This window comes from Oncorhynchus keta, chromosome 7 (assembly GCF_023373465.1).
Source record: "Oncorhynchus keta strain PuntledgeMale-10-30-2019 chromosome 7, Oket_V2, whole genome shotgun sequence".
Taxonomy (NCBI): domain Eukaryota; kingdom Metazoa; phylum Chordata; class Actinopteri; order Salmoniformes; family Salmonidae; genus Oncorhynchus; species Oncorhynchus keta.
Genome location: NC_068427.1, coordinates 34,060,547 through 34,082,587, shown reverse-complemented (window position 1 = coordinate 34,082,587; position 22,041 = coordinate 34,060,547). Strand labels below are relative to the sequence as shown.

The window sequence follows — 22,041 nt, the reverse complement described above, 5'->3', positions numbered from 1 at the left end:
GACAGTTTGGGGATAGGGTTGGACAGTTTGGGGGTAGGGTTGGACAGTTTGGGGATAGGGTTGGACAGTTTGGGGGTAGGGTTGGACAGTTTGGGGGTAGGGTTGGACAGTTTGGGGGTAGGGTTGGACAGTTTGGAGATAGGTTTGGACAGTTTCGGGGTAGGGTTGGACAGTTTGGGGATAGGGTTGGACAGTTTGGGGATTTGGACAGTTTGGGGGTAGGGTTGGACAGTTTGGGGATAGAGTTGGACAGTTTGGGGATAGGGTTGGACAGTTTGGGGGTAGGGGTTTTGGGGATAGGGTTGGACAGTTTGGGGATAGGGTTGGACAGTTTGGGGATAGAGTTGGACAGTTTGTGGATAGGGTTGGACAGTTTGGGGGTAGGGTTGGACAGTTTGGGGGTGGGGTTGGACAGTTTGGGGATAGGGTTAGACAGTTTGGGTGTAGGGTTGGACAGTTTGGGGATAGGGTTAGACAGTTTGGGGGTAGGGTTGGACAGTTTGGGGGTAGGTTTGGACAGTTTGGGGATAGGGTTGGACAGTTTGGGGATAGGGTTGGACAGTTTGGGGGTGGGGTTGGACAGTTTGGGGATAGAGTTGGACAGTTTGGGGATAGGGTTGGACAGTTTGGGGGTAGGGTTGGACAGTTTGGGGGTGGGGTTGGACAGTTTGGGGTTAGGGTTGGACAGTTTGGGGGTAGGGTTGGACAGTTTGGGGGTAAGGTTGGACAGTTTGGGGATAGGGTTGGACAGTTTGGGGATAGGGTTGGACAGTTTGGGGATAGGGTTGGACAGTTTGGGGGTAGGGTTGGACAGTTTGGGGATATGGTTGGACAGTTTGGGGGTAGGGTTGGACCGTTTCGGGGTAGGGTTGGACAGTTTGGGGGTAGGGTTGGACAGTTTGGGGGTGGGGTTGGACAGTTTGGGGGTAGGGTTGGACAGTTTGGGGATAGGGTTGGACAGTTTGGGGGTAGGGTTGGACAGTTTGGGGATAGGGTTGGACAGTTTGGGGGTAGGGTTGGACAGTTTGGGGATAGGGTTGGACAGTTTGGGGATAGAGTTGGACAGTTTGTGGATAGGGTTGGACAGTTTGGGGGTAGGGTTGGACAGTTTGGGGGTGGGGTTGGACAGTTTGGGGATAGGGTTAGACAGTTTGGGTGTAGGGTTGGACAGTTTGGGGATAGGGTTAGACAGTTTGGGGGTAGGGTTGGACAGTTTGGGGGTAAGTTTGGACAGTTTGGGGATAGGGTTGGACAGTTTGGGGATAGGGTTGGACAGTTTGGGGGTGGGGTTGGAGAGTTTGGGGATAGAGTAGGACAGTTTGGGGATAGGGTTGGACAGTTTGGGGGTAGGGTTGGACAGTTTGGGGGTGGGGTTGGACAGTTTGGGGATAGGGTTGGACAGTTTGGGGGTAGGGTTGGACAGTTTGGGGGTAAGGTTGGACAGTTTGGGGATAGGGTTGGACAGTTTGGGGATAGGGTTGGACAGTTTGGGGATAGGGTTGGACAGTTTGGGGGTAGGGTTGGACAGTTTGGGGATATGGTTGGACAGTTTGGGGGTAGGGTTGGACCGTTTGGGGGTAGGGTTGGACAGTTTGGGGGTAGGGTTGGACAGTTTGGGGGTGGGGTTGGACAGTTTGGGGGTAGGGTTGGACAGTTTGGGGGTAGGGTTGGACAGTTTGGGGGTAGGGTTGGACAGTTTGGGGATAGGGTTGGACAGTTTGGGGGTAGGGTTGGACAGTTTGGGGGTAGGGTTGGACAGTTTGTACACTAAGTGTGAAAGGAATTAGCGTGTGTCAGTGCTATTGGTGATGCACTGCAGGTGACATCACTTGGTTTCCAAACCATATTGCTGCTGTAACAAATTCAGGACAGGATTTGGTAGGAATTATGTGGAAATAATGAAGAGGTTTGTTTGACTGGCTTTGAGTGAATGAGAAGGAAAGTGTTTTATTTATTTTATTATGTCGGAAGATTGGCCCAAATATAATTATGTTTTGGATATTCCTGAAATGACATGTTATTTGGGGAATGTATGTTTTGCATAATGTCTTTTGGGCCTATATTTTGTGGAATATATTTTGTGGAATGCCCCTAGAAGTTTTTTTGATTGAATTGAAGGTCAGTTTTTAGCATGCCAAGGGAAAGCAGACGTTCAGTTTTGCCAAAATGAAATATTTGTCTCATGAGAAAAAATATGGATCTATCAGTGTCTTCATATATTTTCTCCAGACTCTTCCTATTGAGTCTGGAGTAGATCGCATTCATTTTCATCATTTTGTTATTTGCTGTAAATCAAAGGCATCAAGTCTATTTACTCATCACAGTTTGAGTGAACATGCTCTCATCAGTAACTGTTTGAATACTGTAGGTAATGAAGCACTTTGGTTGTGGAGTGACTCCTGATATTTTCTGAGCAGTACGGTTGTAGGGTACTGATTTCTAAAGGTGCATGAACTGAACTGTTGATTACCTGAGAGAAGAGGGTGAACAGAGAGATGTAGCATTGAATTACATTGAGATTATGCCATTTTTTTTCGTTTGACCATCAACGGCAATAAGTTGTTTAAAACATTAAACCACAATATTGCATCCTTAGATGTTATGGTGAAAAAACAGGCTAATGTAAATTGTTTTACATTTTATTGCACAAATAAGCTGTCAACTTTATTCCCACAAGCAAACACTCACACACTGACACCTGTAATGAACACAATGGGAAACAGAGAGCTGGTTTCAAGCGCAGGGTGCAGCAGGTGTTTATTTGTGAAGGACCACAGGAGCAGGCAGAAGGTCATACACAGGGGGTCCAAAAGGTTGGTACAGGCAGGGAAAAGGCTAGTAACGTCATCCGGGCGATCAGGCAATAGGTTGATAACAGGAAATCCAATAGGCTAAAGTACAAGCAGAGAATAGACAACAACTATCATACACGGGAGGATTACATTACAGGAAACCCAGTGCTCTGAAGAGCAATGTGTCACAAAAAAAAAATACCTCACAGTGATGGGGGGTGCAAAGAACTGAACTAAATAGTGTGAGATAATGACATACAGGTGTGTGAACAGGTGATCAGAATTCAGGTGATTGGGATCTGGAGAGTGAGCTGCGTTCAGGGGATCTATGTGTTTGAGAGTGTGAGCTACAAAGTGGGCTGGAAGGTGAGCTGTGTTCATGGGATCTACGTATTTCAGAGAGTGAGTTGGAAACAGACATTACAAAACCAAGATATGCATTTATTTTTTACCTCTGGCTTCATATCCTGCTATTAATTAAGTATAGAAATCCCATGTTGTGATTCATTGCCATAATCTGTCATTTCTGGAATGGAAATCCTGGAAAAAAAATGTAATCAAACCGACAACAATGAGGAGGACAAGGGGGGAATAAAGTAATAGAAATGAAGACATTGTGCCTCAGTGACATGTCTCTGCATTCCTCTGAATGCAAATCCACGCTTTAGGGGAAAAACTGCTTTGTACCACAGTATGTGCCATGCTTCACAGAAAGAGAGACAGGGAGAAAGAAAGAAAATAAAGATGATTTAAAAATTATTTCCATGATATGATTTATTATTAAATATGATTTAGTTCTGCCTGTAATGTAGCCTTAATCTCAAATCAAATCCGCATACACAAATCCCATTGTTCTGCTTTTGTCCTTCTCTTCACATTGTCTTTCACAGCATGGTTCCAGCAACTATAGTGGAACCGTAAACAGGCTGGAGCAGTGTAGCTCGGCATGGCTTGGTTCAGCTCAGCTAATTAGTGTGAAAAGGGTTTACAGTCTGCCAGCAATCCAGCCTTGGTCCACTTGAACATCCAGCCAGGTTGGTACAGGTGGCTTTTCTGTGGTTCAGTGGACAGTCAACACAATGCAGTGGTCACATGGAGGTGTTGGCTTCTACTACAGTAACTGTATGATGTCATTACAGATCACTGATAACTCAGTCATTACCATGTGTGTGTGTCTTATCGGGTAGTCAGGGAGCTTATTGAAGCGATGTGTGTGTGTCTTATCGGGTAGTCAGGGAGCTTATTGAAGCGATGTGTGTGTGTCTTATCGGGTAGTCAGGGAGCTTATTGAAGCGATGTGTGTGTGTCTTATCGGGTAGTCAGGGAGCTTATTGAAGCGATGTGTGTGTGTCTTATCGGGTAGTCAGGGAGCTTATTGAAGCGATGTGTGTGTGTCTTATCGGGTAGTCAGGGAGCTTATTGAAGCGATGTGTGTGTGTCTTATCGGGTAGTCAGGGAGCTTATTGAAGCGATGTGTGTGTGTCTTATCGGGTAGTCAGGGAGCTTATTGAAGCGATGTGTGTGTGTCTTATCGGGTAGTCAGGGAGCTTATTGAAGCGATGTGTGTGTGTCTTATCGGGTAGTCAGGAGCTTATTGAAGCGATGTGTGTGTGTCTTATCGGGTAGTCAGGGAGCTTATTGAAGCGATGTGTGTGTGTCTTATCGGGTAGTCAGGGAGCTTATTGAAGCGATGTGTGTGTGTCTTATCGGGTAGTCAGGGAGCTTATTGAAGCGTGTGTGTGTGTCTTATCGGGTAGTCAGGGAGCTTATTGAAGCGATGTGTGTGTGTCTTATCGGGTAGTCAGGGAGCTTATTGAAGCGATGTGTGTGTGTCTTATCGGGTAGTCAGGGAGCTTATTGAAGCGATGTGTGTGTGTCTTATCGGGTAGTCAGGGAGCTTATTGAAGCGATGTGTGTGTGTCTTATCGGGTAGTCAGGGAGCTTATTGAAGCGATGTGTGTGTGTCTTATCGGGTAGTCAGGGAGCTTATTGAAGCGATGTGTGTGTGTCTTATCGGGTAGTCAGGGAGCTTATTGAAGCGATGTGTGTGTGTCTTATCGGGTAGTCAGGGAGCTTATTGAAGCGATGTGTGTGTGTCTTATCGGGTTGTCAGGGAGCTTATTGAAGCGATGTGTGTGTGTCTTATCGGGTAGTCAGGGAGCTTATTGAAGCGATGTGTGTGTGTCTTATCGGGTAGTCAGGGAGCTTATTGAAGCGATGTGTGTGTGTCTTATCGGGTAGTCAGGGAGCTTATTGAAGCATATGGAGGTTTCGTTTTCAGTGGCTGATGATAAACTGTCCTTTTCACTGGGAAACTGTGCTTGCATCTCAAATGGCACCCTATTCCCTACATCGTGCACTGCTTTTTACTAAAGTCCTATTGGCCCTTGTCAAAAGTAGTGCTCTGTAGGGCATAGTATATAATTTTGAACACACCCTGCACATCCCACAATACCCCTTTAATCTCTTCATGGTGCCCTCAGGGCATAATAACTGTTTATTACCTGGAAACCCCCCACACACACCTCCCACCGTCCGCCTCCCTCCCTCCTCCAGCCTTTCTGTATGCTCATGCTAACCGTTATTGAAAACACCCAGGCTCATCACATCACACCTGACCTGCATGCTATTTCTTCTTGATAACTGCTCCCCATTCGCTTTGGGTATGTCCCAAATAGCATCCTAATTCTTATGTAGTGCATTACTTTTGATCAAAGACCAATGGGGAATAGGGTGCCATTTGGGATATATCATTTCACTCTCCTGTTAGATCTGTATGCTCCCTCGGCCTCCTGTAATCTAATATCATGTTAGGAGGAATTGTTTGAACAAAATCTCATTTGTCTTTATAGCCTGATGTTGCCTTCAAGCAGATTTTTCTGTTCCTCATCCATCCATTTTCTGAAGGGTAATGGAGGGGAAATAAATAGGAAATAGAATGAAAGTTGGGCTTGGAGAACTACTAACACAAAAAAGGGGGATATGAGTTTAGTTTAGGAAGGAGTAGAAGATGCCTTCCTTGTATTTCTCTGAGGGAAGAAAGTGTGAGGCAGAGAGAGACAGACAGAGAGAGAAAAGGAACACGGTTTTCAGAATGGTACGTAAAATGGAGGTAAGATTTTTGAGGGGAGCTGTCTTGGAGGAGACAGGCGTTTGTGTTTAAAGAAGACAGGTGTGTCTGTTTTCCTGTGCTGTTGGGTGGTACTTCATGGGTGACTGTGTGCCAACACTGTGGGAGGATTCTGTCACCCCTATCAAGGCGATGGCTCCCCCTGTCAACTGTGAAGTGGCTGGAAACAGCCCACATTGTCAACATGGTTGGGATTTACTGGTCATGTGGGAGAAGGCAGTGTATCTGACTGCATCCCAAATGGTACCCCATTCCCTATAGTGCACAACCTTTGACCAGAGCCCATAAGGCGCTGTGAAAAGTAGTGCACTACATAGGGAAAACAGTGCCATTGGGGACTCTCTTTTTGTCAATCTCTCTCTATATAGCGGGGTAGACCAGAGAGCCATGTGAATATATTATTGATGTTAAATATAGCAAACGTTTACGTAACAAACCTTTTACGCCGCTCTGAATGCAATAATCATTACTCTGCTTGTTTTTAAATGACCTTGAGTACTGGACAAGCTTGTTGTGATTCTTGTTATTGCGTGACAGGGAAGGTCAGTATTAGATGTTTGCTTAGAATCACTGCCTATACTGATGGACGAAGCACCACTCAAGCCCACTTTGTGTGTGTGTGTGTGTGTGTGCGTGTGTTCGTGCTCGTGTGCGTACGCCTGTGCACATTTTATTTTTAAGTCTGTGTGCTTTGTTTTGATTTAATTGATATGTCAGTGTGTTTTGGGCTATCCTGTCAGCAGCAGCAGCTGACAGGGCAGATGTCTCCTGTCATAGTGGGGGTAAAAGGTGTTCGATGGGTGGAAAAGACAGGCTTTAATTATGCAGCAGGAGTCTACTCAGTAGCTTGGCCATACGCTAACAGGGACTCATCTGCCCACGGGTCCTCTGCTCACTCACTCACTCACTCACTCACTCACTCACTCACTCACTCACTCACTCACTCACTCACTCACTCTTCAGTAGTCCTACCACGCTGGACCCACCAACCACAGAGCATCTGTATCTCACAGCTCACTAGCCAAGGACTGACATGTAGTGTAAAGCCAAGATCTTTGTCACCGTATGTGATGTGCCAAATGATGATGTGTAGTGATGAATGTAGCCAAATGATGATGTGTAGTGATGAATGTAGCCAAATGATGATGTGTAGTGATGAATGTAGCCAAATGATGATGTGTAGTGATGAATGTAGCCAAATGATGATGTGTAGTGATGAATGTAGCCAAATGATGATGTGTAGTGATGAATGTAGCCAAATGATGATGTGTAGTGATGAATGTAGCCAAATGATGATGTGTAGTGATGAATGTAGCCAAATGATGATGTGTAGTGATGAATGTAGCCAAATGATGATGTGTAGTGATGAATGTAGCCAAATGATGATGTGTAGTGATGAATGTAGCCAAATGATGATGTGTAGTGATGAATGTAGCCAAATGATGATGTGTAGTGATGAATGTAGCCAAATGATGATGTGTAGTGATGAATGTAGCCAAATGATGATGTGTAGTGATGAATGTAGCCAAATGATGATGTGTAGTGATGAATGTAGCCAAATGATGATGTGTAGTGATGAATGTAGCCAAATGATGATGTGTAGTGATGAATGTAGCCAAATGATGATGTGTAGTGATGAATGTAGCCAAATGCTAATAAAACACCAGATTCTAGATGTAGAAAATGTCTGTGTTCTCATTGGCATCACAGACCATACACATGTTGGTGGAACTAATAAATACACTGACTTCCTTTTATCTTTATTTCTTTACAGAGTAAAGTCTTATTTCAATGTTTTGGATGGATCACGATCATCACTTACTCTGTAAAACATGTATATCTAATATACCTCCCCCTCTCTCTGCAGTATGCGCGGGCACAGAGAACAAGCTGAGTACTCTGTCGGACCTGGAGCAGCAGTACCGCACCTTGAGAAAGTACTACGAGAACTGTGAGGTTGTCATGGGTAACCTGGAGATCACCAGCATCGACCGCTCCAGAGACCTCTCCTTCCTCAGGGTAAGACCTGACACTACCATCCCTTCTTAGAATGACTTCTAGAATCACACATAGGAAATGTTCTGGAATCACACCTGGAAGTGTTTTGGAATCACACATAGGAAATGTTCTGGAATCACACCTGGAAGTGTTCTGGAATCACACATAGGAAATGTTCTGGAATCACACATAGGAAATGTTCTGGAATCACACCTGGAAGTGTTCTGGAATCACACATAGGAAATGTTCTGGAATCACACCTGGAAGTGTTTTGGAATCACACATAGGAAATGTTCTGGAATCACACCTGGAAGTGTTTTGGAATCACACATAGGAAATGTTCTGGAATCACACCTGGAAGTGTTCTGGAATCACACATAGGAAATGTTCTGGAATCACACATAGGAAATGTTCTGGAATCACACCTGGAAGTGTTTTGGAATCACACATAGGAAATGTTCTGGAATCACACCTGGAAGTGTTCTGGAATCACACATAGGAAATGTTCTGGAATCACACCTGGAAGTGTTTTGGAATCACACATAGGAAATGTTCTGGAATCACGTAGTTGAACATATCAGTGTCTGTTCAATCAACTTTGCAACCAGCCATTGTCCATTCAATCTTGTTGGTCAGATATTGTTTTACTCCTCCTCTTACCAATCAGCTAGGCTGTCTGTAATAATCAGACCCTCGTCCTCTGCAGCTCTGATCTCTAAGTACCAAAAACTGATTGTCTCCATGTTCTCTTCTGCTTGGTGGGAGACATCATAAAATTTTGATGACATGATTAATTATCTCTGATTCAACACAATCCATATCATATTTGATTAGAGATGTTTCAGAGATGTAGAATGAATCATAATTAAATGTTTGGGATTGGTTGGGATTGGATTGGTGGAGAGGGAGGTGGAGTGCTTGTAGGTTAGATGAGGGACCAGTGGTGTAATCACTTACTTGACCCAACACACACACACACAGGCGCACACACATCATTCAGTATGTTCAACTGGCTATAGATGATCTCTCCTGCCCCTACCTCTCAAGCACATCTCCCACATCACCACCGGTTAGCACGTTCTCAACTTATTACATACACTGAACAAAATGCTGCTTCTTAAATGGTTCTTCCTCAGCTCTTAAAGTTCCTAGGAGAACTCTTTCCCCATAAAGAAACTTAAATTAAGAGTGGGTTTCTTGACATGGTACTATGGTTCTTCAGAATTCTTGAATGTTCCTGAAACGTGTCCTTTTCATAGCACCCTGCAAATTGGCCAGTGTTAACTAGTGTTGATTTTTCAGTGGAACATTTATAGATTTGATTGAAGAGTTAAATGAACAGTCAGCGGTGTAAAATGACCCCAGTGTTGGTGTTAATAACCAGTATTGAACCAAAAGCACACGTATCGTTATTTCCAATGCTCTATTGCAGGTTGATTTGAACAATTGTTTATTTCAATATCTTCGTTTTTGCATGTACATTGATTGGTTAATTCATCGTATGCTACTCTCATTTGTTGACCTCTGTGATCGAAAAAGCCTTGGTTTCATGCATGTCAACATCAGAAGCCTCCTCCCTAAGTTTGTTTTACTCACTGCTTTAGCACACTCTGCTCACCCTGATGTCCTTGCCGTGTCTGAATCCTGGCTCAGGAAGGCCACCAAAAATTCAGAGATTTCCATACCCAACTATAACATCTTCCGTCAAGATAGAACTGCCAAAGGGGGAGGAGTTGCAGTCTACTGCAGAGATAGCCTGCAAAGTAATGTCATACTTTCCAGGTCCATACTCAAACAGTTCGAACTACTAATTTTGAAAATCACTCTCTCCAGAAATAAGTCTCTCGCTGTTGCCGCCAGCTACCGACCCCCCTCAGCTCCCAGCTGTGCCCTGGACACCATTTGTGAATTGATCGCCCCCCATCTAGCTTCAGAGTTTGTTCTGTTAGGTGACCTAAACTGGGATATGCTTAACACCCCGGGCAGTCCTACAATCTAAGCTAGATGCCCTCAATCTCACACAAATCATCAAGGAACCTACCAGGTACAACCCCAACTCTGTAAGCAAGGGCACCCTCATAGACGTCATCCTGACCAACTGGCCCTCCAAATACACCTCCGCTGTCTTCAACCAGGATCTCAGCGATCACTGCCTCATTGCCTGTATCCGCTATGGAGCCGCAGTCAAACGACCACCCCTCATCGCTGTCAAACGCTCCCTAAAACACTTCTGTGAACAGGCCTTTCTAATCGACCTGGCCCGGGTATCCTGGAAGGACATTGACCTCATCCCGTCAGTTGAGGATGCCTGGTCATTCTTTAAAAGTAACTTCCTCACCATTTTAGATAAGCATGCGCCGTTCAAAAAATGCAGAACTAAGAACAGATACAGCCCTTGGTTCACTCCAGACCTGACTGCCCTCGTCCAGCACAAAAACATCCTGTGGCGGACTGCAATAGTATCGAATAGTCCCCGCGATATGCAACTGTTCAGGGAAGTCAGGAACCAATACACGCAGTCAGTCAGGAAAGCTAAGGCCAGCTTCTTCAGGCAGAAGTTTGCATCCTGTAGCTCCAACTCCAAAAAGTTCTGGGACACTGTGAAGTCCATGGAGAACAAGAGCACCTCCTCCCAGCTGCCCACTGCACTGAGGCTAGGTAACACGGTCACCACCGATAAATCCATGAGTATCGAAAACTTCAACAAGCATTTCTCAACGGCTGGCCATGCCTTCCGCCTGGCTACTCCAACCTCGGCCAACAGCTCCGCCCCTCCCGCAGCTCCTCGCCCAAGCCTCTCCAGGTTCTCCTTTACCCAAATCCAGATAACAGATGTTCTGAAAGAGCTGCAAAACCTGGACACGTATAAATCAGCTGGGCTTGACAATCTGGACCCTCTATTTCTGAAACTATCCGCCGCCATTGTCGCAACCCCTATTACCAGCCTGTTCAACCTCTCTTTCATATCGTCTGAGATCCCCAAGGATTGGAAAGCTGCCGCAGTCCTCCCCCTCTTCAAAGAGGGAGACACCCTGGACCCAAACTGTTACAGACCTATATCCATCCTGCCCTGCCTATCTAAGATCTTCGAAAGCCAAGTCAACAAACAGGTCACTGACTATCTCGAATAACACCGTACCTTCTCCGCTGTGTAATCTGGTTTCCGAGCCGGTCACGGGTGCACCTCAGCCACACTCAAGGTACTAAACGACATCATAACCGCCATCGATAAAAGACAGTACTGTGCAGCCGTCTTCATCGACCTTGCCAAGGCTTTCGACTCTGTAAATCACCATATTCTTATCAGCAGACTCAGTATCCTCGGTTTTTCGGATGACTGCCTTGCCTGGTTCACCAATTACTTTGCAGACAGAGTTCAGTGTGTCAAATCGGAGGGCATGCTGTCCGGTCCTCTGGCAGTCTCTATGGGGGTGCCACAGGGTTCAATTCTCGTGCCGACTCTTTTCTCTGTATATATCAATGATGTTGCTCTTGCTGCGGGCGATTCCCTGATCCACCTCTACGCAGACGACACCATTCTATATACTTTTGGCCCGTCATTGGACATTGTGTTATCTAACCTCCAAACGAGCTTCAATGCCATACAACACTCCTTCCGTGGCCTCCAACTGCTCTTAAACGCTAGTAAAACCAAATGCATGCTTTTCAACCGATTGCTGCCTGCACCCGCATGCCCGACTAGCATCACCACCCTGGGTGGTTCCGGCCTTGAATATGTGGACATCTATAAGTACCTAGGTGTCTGGCTAGACTGCAAACTCTCCTTCCAGACTCATATCAAACATCTCCAATCGAAAATTAAATCAAGAGTCGGCTTTCTATTCCGCAACAAAGCCTCCTTCACTCACGCCGCCAAGCTCTACCCTAGTAAAACTGACTATCCTACCGATCCTCGACTTCGGCGATGTCATCTACAAAATTGCTTCCAACACTCTACTCAGCAAACTGGATGCAGTTTATCACAGTGCCATCCGTTTTATCACTAAAGCACCTTATACCACCCACCACTGCGACTTGTATGCTCTAGTCGGCTGGCCCTCGCTACATATTCGTCGCCAGACCCACTGGCTCCAGGTCATCTATAAGTCCATGCTAGGTCTTATAGACCTCCGCCTTCTCTCAGTTCACTGGTCACGATGGCAACACCCGTCCGTAGCACGCGCTCCAGCAGGTGTATCTCACTGATCATCCCTAAAGCCAACACCTCATTTGGCCGCCTTTCGTTCCAGTACTCTGCTGCCTGTGACTGGAATGAATTGCAAAAATCGCTGAAGTTGGAGACTTTCATCTCCCTCACCAACTTCAAACATCAGCTATCTGAGCAGCTAACCGATCGCTGCAGCTGTATATAGTCTATTGGTAAATAGTCCACCCATTTTCACCTACCTCATCCCCACACTGTTTTTATTTTTTTACTTTTCTGCTCTTTTGCACACCAATATCTCTACCTGTACATGACCATCTGATCATTTATCACTCCAGTGTTAATCTGCAAAATTGTAATTATTCGCCTACCTCCTCATGCCTTTTGCACACATTGTATATAGACTCCCCTTTTTTCTACTGTGTTATTGACTTGTTAATTGTTTACTCCATGTGTAACTCTGTGTTGTCTGTCCTGCTTTATCTTGGCCAGGTCGCAGTTGCAAATGAGAACTTGTTCTCAACTAGCCTACCTGTTTAAATAAAGGTGAAATAAAACAAATTAAAAATAAATGTGATTTTGTTTATTTAACTAGGCAAGTCAGTTAAGAACAAATTCTTATTTACAATGACGGCCTACACCGGCCAAACCCAGACAACACTGGGTCAACTGTGTGGCGCCCTATTGGACTCCCAATCACGGCCGGTTGTGATACAGCCTGGATTCAAACCAGGGTGTCTGTAGTGACTCCTCAAGCACTGAGATGCAGTGCCTTAGACCGCTGCGCCACTCGGGAGCCCAAATGGCATAAATATTTTGAAACTATTCCAATCACTTACTTACCAATCACTTATCGCACCAGTTACAAAAATTGTTGTTCCAGTTTAGATGTTTAAGGTTGTTTAAGGTAGTTGTTTAAGGTAGATGTTAGGTAGATGTTTAAGGAAGTCTCATATCTAAATCCTCCCAACTCAGTCATTCTGAATGCAGATTGCAGCTGAATTCAAATGTTGGATATGTGCTGTGTGCTGCTGACTGCATGATTGTGTGTGTTGTAATGGGGTGGTTTGGCTGGGTGGTTGTCTGAACCCCCAAGCACTTTATGAGGTGGTGCTTTAACCTAGTAGAAGGAAACACAATCTCCTGTAAGACCAGAGGCCACAGAGGACTTTGTATCAATGTATTTAACATTGATTACCTGATCGATATTTAGACGTAGAGACACCTCATCAAGTTTACCGGGTCTAGGTGTTACGATTCAGAAATAAATATAACACCCATAGTCAAAATGACTTTGATGAATTGCTTGAATCCTTTTTTAATCTGAGTCTTAGTTTGTTTTAAAACTAATTATTTGACTGTGTAAGTCAGCATTGTTTATATTTGGGGCCAGTAATTATGTTATGATCTACTTTTAGGTATCAAAACAGTCAGCTTTTCTTTATTACTAAAAGTGAGCCATTCATATCAACTTTTGTTGAAACATTCTTCCTGTTCTGTAAAAGCCATGCAGCTGTGTAGTCTCTAGAATACAACAATGCATAACATAGGCAGTTGTACATAACAAAACAAAACTGAGGCATTTATGCCCTTCTGTGTTCCCCAAAACAAACAATGTCGACAAATATATCTCCTTACCCCCCGCGGCAAAAAACCAAACTCCATAGTGTGGCGTGCAGTGGAGGGAAGCAGTCCAGTGGTTCCATTGGCCCCCTGCAGAGGAAATAGGACCATGGGACACTGTGAGGGGTTGTGGGTAAGAGAGGAAGCAGAAAGTGATGCTGAAGGGAGTATTGAACTATTGTTCAACTCTGCTGAAATCTTACAATCCTACTCCGAATAATCAGCTTTTATTTTGTTCCAGCTTGCTGTTATAGAACTCATAAGGGAATGAACATAGAGCCAGGTGGTGATGGGGTTTAGGCCCTTGGTTACAAGCGCTTGCTAGTACAAACTGCTACTTCCTTACCTGAACATATAACAGGAGGCTGGTTGCTGCTCATTTACAAAATGGTCCCATGTGGCTCTGTGCACATGCCAGGTCCTCCAGAATCTTAAGGCTTCACAATTAACGAGGGTTAATTGGACATGCTAATTAGGAACACAGGGTGCCAAGCAACAAGGGAGCAGGGAGGAGGGCAAGGTGCTGTGTATTTTTGGGTTTTTAAGCACATTATTATTTTAAAACACATTAATAATATGCCGTCCCTCGGGCAGAAGAGGTGGAGGAAAACTTCACCTTAAAGAGGGGGAGAGGAGTAAAGGAAAACCTAGCTAGAAGCTTCTTTCCTTTCTGTCTGGCTGTCTAGTGGTCTGGGTGGTGTGGCTGGCAATGTCCTGGGTGATTGAAAGTGATGCTTGTGCTTTGCCACATTTTTAAAATAGCAAGAGATTAATGGTCACATCCCAAACTACCAGAACAGCTTTAGCAGTAAATAGAGTCCATCTTCTAAACTGCCTCCATACTGCTGATGAATCGAGACCCAGCAATAAGATTAATAACTGGAATTCTTCCCCAAGATCGTCTTTTTTCTGTGTCTATTTTTTCTTCTGTGTATTAAATCTGACTTATTTGTGAATGTGTGTTTCTCGCACACAAATGCAAGCTTGCAGCACATGCATTTCATTTCCACATGATGGTTCACAGATAGGTAACACTTAGCCCTCTTACTTTCTATTTTCCCTTAATTCAGTTGTGTGCGTATGAGATGAGGTCGTCCAGTAATCCACCTGAGAAGGCCTTCACCATTCCCTGACCCTGATGTCACTGTCCCCTTGTAACCACTACAACTCTGCCACGTTATGTTTCCTGTCCATCTACAAGAGGAGCTTGCTTGAGTCACTACCATAACATGTTGTAAGCCTCATAGCAAGACATGATGAAGGCTCATACATGCGTATAACAATAATGAAGAATTATACCTTCATGCTTTACACAATTTCCTATGAATGAATCTATAGACAGACCTCCTTCCAGCACAAAGCCATCTTACTCCTCCAGCCTATCAGTTCCCTGCCGGGCAAATAGTGGCTTCCTGCCTTGTGTATCTAGTGTTAAATGGAGTGAAAAGAAGTGCATTACTTTTGACCAAAGACTATGGACACTGTTCAAAACTAGTGCTCTATAAAAGGAATAGGCCACTATTTGGGATGCAGCCCATAGTGTTAATTATACCAATATCATTTACAAATGGAAAATGGAAATATTCCCATTATGTTTCACATCATTAGCTTGACGATTAAACACTGGGAGAGACGGGCGGGCAGGCAGAGGTGGGGGGTTGGGGTCAGACAAGAAATAGGATGTAGTAGATGTTGTGTTGCCATGGTGCCGTGTTGTAAGTACTGTAGAAGACCACTGTCTGAGTCCCCTTTTAATGCTATCTCTCTTTCTCTCTCTACAGTTCTCTCTCCCCCGGACTCTCGCTCTGTCCTTATATTGCCATCTCTCTCTCTCTCCCTCTCTCTCTCTCTCTTTCTCCCTCCCCTGCCTTTTTTTTTGCCTTCAGACTGAAGTAGTCTGCTACAGGCTCTTCTAAAAAGGGACCATGCTCTAGTTATAGCCCTTTGATGCCTGCAATCTAAAGTGATCACTTAGCGTCTAGATAACAATGTCATTATGATATAAACCAGATGGAAATATACCAGTTAGATCGCTATAGGATCAAGTTACATGTTTTGGTCAGTACAGTGTCAGTACCAGTGTCATGCTAAAGATTGCTAAAGATAATGGTGATCATGTTGCGGTTTCTGTAGTCACTACAGAGGAGGTTGGTGCTAGTCATTTAAGTTCTACAACTGGGGTTGTTTGTAGTCTACAGGACCACGTTTCCACTTACCAAATGCATCTTTTGGTGTTTGCCGATATAGAAATCTTCTGTGTTGTAACACCCAGTAGCACATAATGCCTTTATGGCCCCATGTCAAACACTAGGCAACTCAAATTAAAACATAACTACATAGACATTAGACATTTGAAAAGTAGTTAAGTGAATATTAGTGTTCTATATATATGAGGAGACTGGGCTGATTGGGTTGGGCAAATTTAGACAACTTCATAAGTGGCCATTAGAGTAACAGTCAGCCCCCTAGTGTTATCCTGACCCTGTGCGCTCTAGAGGACAAAGGTCAAATAGGGGTTAATGAGCCTGGAGAACACAGAGAAGCAGAGGAGACATTTAAAGTAGTCTGTCCCCAGCCAGTTGACTGAACTCATGATAGGAGGAGCTGTCTGCATTAATGACAGCAGACTCCTTCCACTCTGCATCCAAATAGGGACATGGTAAGAATGAGACTCATGGTTAGAGACTTTGACCTAAACTTTATTTCTGACTCACCCTCCACCTCTTATTTTGTGGGTCATCCTCTTTCTCTGCCTGTCCGTCCTCTACCTATCTGCAGCCTCTGTCCTGCTACATCCTGTCCCTCCTCTACCTATCTGCAGCCTCTGTCCTGCTACATCCTGTCCATCCTCTACCTATCCTACAGCCTCTGTCCTGCTACATCCTGTCCATCCTCTACCTATCTGCAGCCTCTGTCCTGCTACATCCTGTCCCTCCTCTACCTATCATACAGCCTCTGTCCTGATACATCCTGTCCATCCTCTACCTATCCTACAGCCTCTGTCCTGCTACATCCTGTCCATCCTCCACCTATCTGCAGCCTCTGTCCTGCTACATCCTGTCCCTCCTCTACCTATCTGCAGCCTCTGTCCTGCTACATCCTGTCCATCCTCTACCTATCTGCAGCCTCTGTCCTGCTACATCCTGTCCCTCCTCTACCTATCTACAGCCTCTGTCCTGCTACATCCTGTCCCTCCTCTACCTATCTGCAGCCTCTGTCCTGCTACATCCTTTCCATCCTCTACCTATCCTACAGCCTCTGTCCTGCTACAGCCTGTCCAGCCTCTACCTATCATACAGCCTCTGTTCTGCTACAGCCTGTCCAGCCTCTACCTATCTGCAGCCTCTGTCCTGCTACATCCTGTCCATCCTCTACCTATCTGCAGCCTCTGTCCTGCTACATCCTGTCCCTCCTCTACCTATCTGCAGCCTCTGTCCTGCTACATCCTTTCCATCCTCTACCTATCCTACAGCCTCTGTCCTGCTACATCCTGTCCCTCCTCTACCTATCTGCAGCCTCTGTCCTGATACATCCTGTCCATCCTCTACCTATCCTACAGCCTCTGTCCTGCTACATCCTGTCCATCCTCTACCTATCTGCAGCCTCTGTCCTGATACATCCTGTCCATCCTCTACCTATCCTACAGCCTCTGTCCTGCTACATCCTGTCCATCCTCTACCTATCTGCAGCCTCTGTCCTGCTACATCCTGTCCCTCCTCTACCTATCTGCAGCCTCTGTCCTGCTACATCCTGTCCCTCCTCTACCTATCTGCAGCCTCTGTCCTGCTACATCCTGTCCATCCTCTACCTATCATACAGCCTCTGTCCTGATACATCCTGTCCATCCTCTACCTATCCTACAGCCTCTGTCCTGCTACATCCTGTCCATCCTCTACCTATCTGCAGCCTCTGTCCTGCTACATCCTGTCCCTCCTCTACCTATCTGCAGCCTCTGTCCTGCTACATCCTTTCCATCCTCTACCTATCCTACAGCCTCTGTCCTGCTACAGCCTGTCCAGCCTCTACCTATCATACAGCCTCTGTTCTGCTACAGCCTGTCCAGCCTCTACCTATCTGCAGCCTCTGTCCTGCTACATCCTGTCCATCCTCTACCTATCTGCAGCCTCTGTCCTGCTACATCCTGTCCCTCCTCTACCTATCTGCAGCCTCTGTCCTGCTACATCCTTTCCATCCTCTACCTATCCTACAGCCTCTGTCCTGCTACATCCTGTCCCTCCTCTACCTATCTGCAGCCTCTGTCCTGCTACATCCTTTCCATCCTCTACCTATCCTACAGCCTCTGTCCTGCTACAGCCTGTCCAGCCTCTACCTATCATACAGCCTCTGTTCTGCTACAGCCTGTCCAGCCTCTACCTATCTGCAGCCTCTGTCCTGCTACATCCTGTCCCTCCTCTACCTATCTGCAGCCTCTGTCCTGCTACATCCTTTCCATCCTCTACCTATCCTACAGCCTCTGTCCTGCTACATCATGTCCCTCCTCTACCTATCTGCAGCCTCTGTCCTGCTACATCCTTTCCATCCTCTACCTATCCTACAGCCTCTGTCCTGCTACAGCCTGTCCATCCTCTACCTATCTGCAGCCTCTGTCCTGCTACATTCTGTCCCTCCTCTATCTATCTGCAGCCTCTGTCCTGCTACATCCTTTCCATCCTCTACCTATCCTACTACCTCTGTCCTGCTACAGCCTGTCCAGCCTCTACCTATCATACAGCCTCTGTTCTGCTACAGCCTGTCCAGCCTCTACCTATCTGCAGCCTCTGTCCTGCTACATCCTGTCCATCCTCTACCTATCCTATAGCCTCTGTCCTGCTACATTCTGTCCAACCTCTATCTATCCTACAGCCTCTGTCCTGCTACATCCTGTCCATCCTCTACCTATCTGCATTCTCTTTCCTGCTACATCCTGTCCATCCTCTACCTATCTGCATTCTCTGTCCTGCTACATCCTGTCCATCCTCTACCTATCCTACACCCTCTGTCCTGCTACATCCTGTCCAGCCTCTACCTATCCTACACCCTCTGTCCTGCTACATCCTGTCCATCCTCTACCTATCTGCATTCTCTGTCCTGCTACATCCTGTCCTTCCTCTACCTATCCTACAGCCTCTGTCCTGCTACATCCTGTCCATCCTCTACCTATCTGCAGCCTCTGTCCTGCTACATCCTGTCCAGCCTCTACCTATCCTACAGTCCCTGTCCTGCTACAGCCTGTCCAGCCTCTACCTATCCTACAGCCTCTGTCCTGCTACATCCTGTCCAGCCTCTACCTATCCTACAGCCTCTGTCCTGCTACATCCTGTCCAGCCTCTACCTATCCTGCAGCCTCTGTTCTGCTACAGCCTGTTCAGCCTCTACCTATCTGCATTCTCTGTCCTGCTACATCCTGTCCATCCTCTACCTATCTGCATTCTCTGTCCTGCTACATCCTGTCCATCCTCTACCTATCCTACACCCTCTGTCCTGCTACATCCTGTCCAGCCTCTACCTATCCTACACCCTCTGTCCTGCTACATCCTGTCCATCCTCTACCTATCTGCATTCTCTGTCCTGCTACATCCTGCCCTTCCTCTACCTATCCTACAGCCTCTGTCCTGCTACATCCTGTCCAGCCTCTGCCTATCCTACAGCCCCTGTCCTGCTACAGCCTGTCCAGCCTCTACCGATCCTACAGTGTCTGTGCTGCTACAGCCTGTCCAGCCTCTACCTATCCTATAGCCTCTGTGCTGCTACAGCCTGTCCAGCCTCTACCTATCCTACAGCCTCTGTCCTGCTACATCCTGTCCAGCCTCTACCTATCCTACAGCCTCTGTCCTGCTACATCCTGTCCAGCCTCTACCTATCCTATAGCCTCTGTCCTGCTACAACCTGTCCAGCCTCTACCTATCCTATAGCCTCTGTGCTGCTACAGCCTGTCCAGCCTCTACCTATCCTACAGCCTCTGTCCTGCTACATCCTGTCCAGCCTCTACCTATCCTACAGCCTCTGTCCTGCTACATCCTGTCCAGCCTCTACCTATCCTACAGCCTCTGTCCTGATACAACCTGTCCAGCCTCTACCTATCCTGCAGCCTCTGTTCTGCTACAGCCTGTCCAACCTCTACCTATCCTATAGCTTCTGTCCTGCTACAGCCTGTCCAGCCTCTACCTATCCTACAGCCTCTGTCCTGCTACATCCTGTCCAGCCTCTACCTATCCTACACCCTCTGTTCTGCTACAGCCTGTTCAGCCTCTACCTATCCTACAGTCTCTGTTCTGCTACAGCCTGTTCAGCCTCTACCTATCCTACAGCCTCTGTCCTGCTAAATCCTGTCCAGCCTCTACCTATCCTACAGCCTCTGTCCTGCTACATCCTGTCCAGCCTCTACCTATCCTACAGCCTCTGTCCTGCTACATCCTGTCCATCCTCTACCTATCCTACAGCCTCTGTTCTGCTACAGCCTGTTCAGCCTCTACCTATCCTACAGCATCTGTCCTGCTACATCCTGTCCAGCCTCTACCTATCCTACAGCCTCTGTCCTGCTACATCCTGTCCATCCTCTACCTATCCTACAGCCTCTGTTCTGCTACAGCCTGTTCAGCCTCTACCTATCCTACAGCATCTGTCCTGCTACATCCTGTTCAGCCTCTACCTATCCTACAGCATCTGTCCTGCTACAGTCATCGTTCGGGAAGGACTCTTACTCTTTGTTCCTATCTCTCTTCTTTCTCTCTCTCTCTCTCTCTCTCTCTCTCTCTCTCTCTCTCTCTCTCTCTCTCTCTCTCTCTCTCTCTCTCTCTCTCTCTCTCTCTCTGTTCCTTTCTCTCTCTTCCTCTCTTCAACACCCCTCTACCATCCTCTCTACCTTTTTCCCTCCCTTCCTCCCCCACAGTATATCGCTCCTCTTCTTCTCTTCACTTTTGACAGGCTGGTTATTTGTCCCCCTGGCGTGGTTCGTGATTGTAGGTTGCCTGCCGGTTTATCCTATTCCCTACATAATGCACTACTTTGTTGTAGGATGCCATTTGGGACACAGATCAGATTACATCCCCCTGATCCTCAGCACCCTTCATTATTAATGAATACTGATGAAGCGTTGGGGAGCTCATGTCTTTGAGGCCCGCCTAGATTGGATTGACAATTGCAATTAGCATACTCTCAAGATCATTTCCATCACTTTAATTTGACATGAATAAGGACAGAGAGAGAGAGACCACCCTGCGCAATGAAAGAGGGTAAGAAAGAGGGTGGGAAGGGGTCTGAAGGCAATTGAGGGGTCCTGTGTAAGTTTTTCTCTTGGATCTCCATCTGTTACCTGACACTGATGGTGGTCAGGACAGACATAGTTGGAGGACTATGCAGAGGGAAGCCTGATGCCACTATCCACTAGCTTTAGATTGATTTTACCTGTTCCATTCAGGAAAACATTACAGCAGGCGGGGGGGTAGTAGGTGGTAGATGGGAGTTTGTGTGTGTTTGTGTGTGCGTGCATGTGTGTGGCCAGGGTGTGAGGTAATTGACAAGAAATGTGACAGGAGATAACTTACTCTTTACCATGGTGACAGTCGCTGACACACCTACTCCCTCTGAATGATTATTTTGGAGAACGATGGTAGGTGTGTGTCTGTGCGAGTGTGCTTCTGTGTATTTGTGTTTGTGTGTATGCATGTGCTCTTTAATGAGTCCATGCGTTTGTATGACCTTCCGCTTGTGTGTGTGTACGTGCATGTGTGTATATGTGTGTATAATCTTGCACAGTACACAGTGTGATATCAAGTTTTAAACTATCTTCCAGGCTGACTGACGGATACATTTTCTCTCTGTGGCCCTGCTGGTCTTGAGATAGATAGATAGATAGATAGATAGATAGATAGATAGATAGATAGATAGATAGATAGATAGATAGATAGATAGATAGATAGATAGATAGATAGATAGATAGATAGACTTGGAGACTAGGCAGGATCGAGGAAAAGATTAATGGAGCTACGTACAGAGAGATCACTGATGAAAACCTGCTCCAGAGCGCTCAGGTTCACCTTCCAACAACCCTGTGTCGCAGCCGGCCTCGACCGGGAGACCCATGAGTCGGCGCACAATTGGCCCAGCATTGTCTGAGTTAGGGGAGGGTTTGGCCGGCCGGGATGTCCTTGTCCCATCGCAATAGGAAGAGGTGGAGGAGATTTCAGTCAGGGAAGAGGAGGAGGAGGAGATTTCAGTCGGGAAGAGCAGGAGTAGGAGGAGATTTCAGTCAGGGAAGAGGAGGATGAGGAGGAGGAGGAGAGTTTCAGTCAGGGAGGAGGGGGAGATTTCAGTCAGGGAAGAGGAGGAGATTT

At 46.3% G+C, this 22,041-nt stretch overlaps 1 protein-coding gene across 3 annotated transcripts in view; it reads left to right on the top strand.

Moving 5' to 3' along the window:
- Positions 1–22,041, top strand: part of LOC118386327 (receptor tyrosine-protein kinase erbB-4-like) — a 668,294-nt gene that overhangs the window by 315,348 nt on the left and 330,905 nt on the right. For all 3 annotated transcript variants that reach the window (XM_052522700.1, XM_052522699.1, XM_052522698.1), the window contains exon 2: positions 7,790–7,941. In XM_052522700.1, the coding sequence (XP_052378660.1) occupies positions 7,790–7,941 (152 nt within the window). The remainder of the gene's footprint in view (positions 1–7,789; positions 7,942–22,041) is intronic.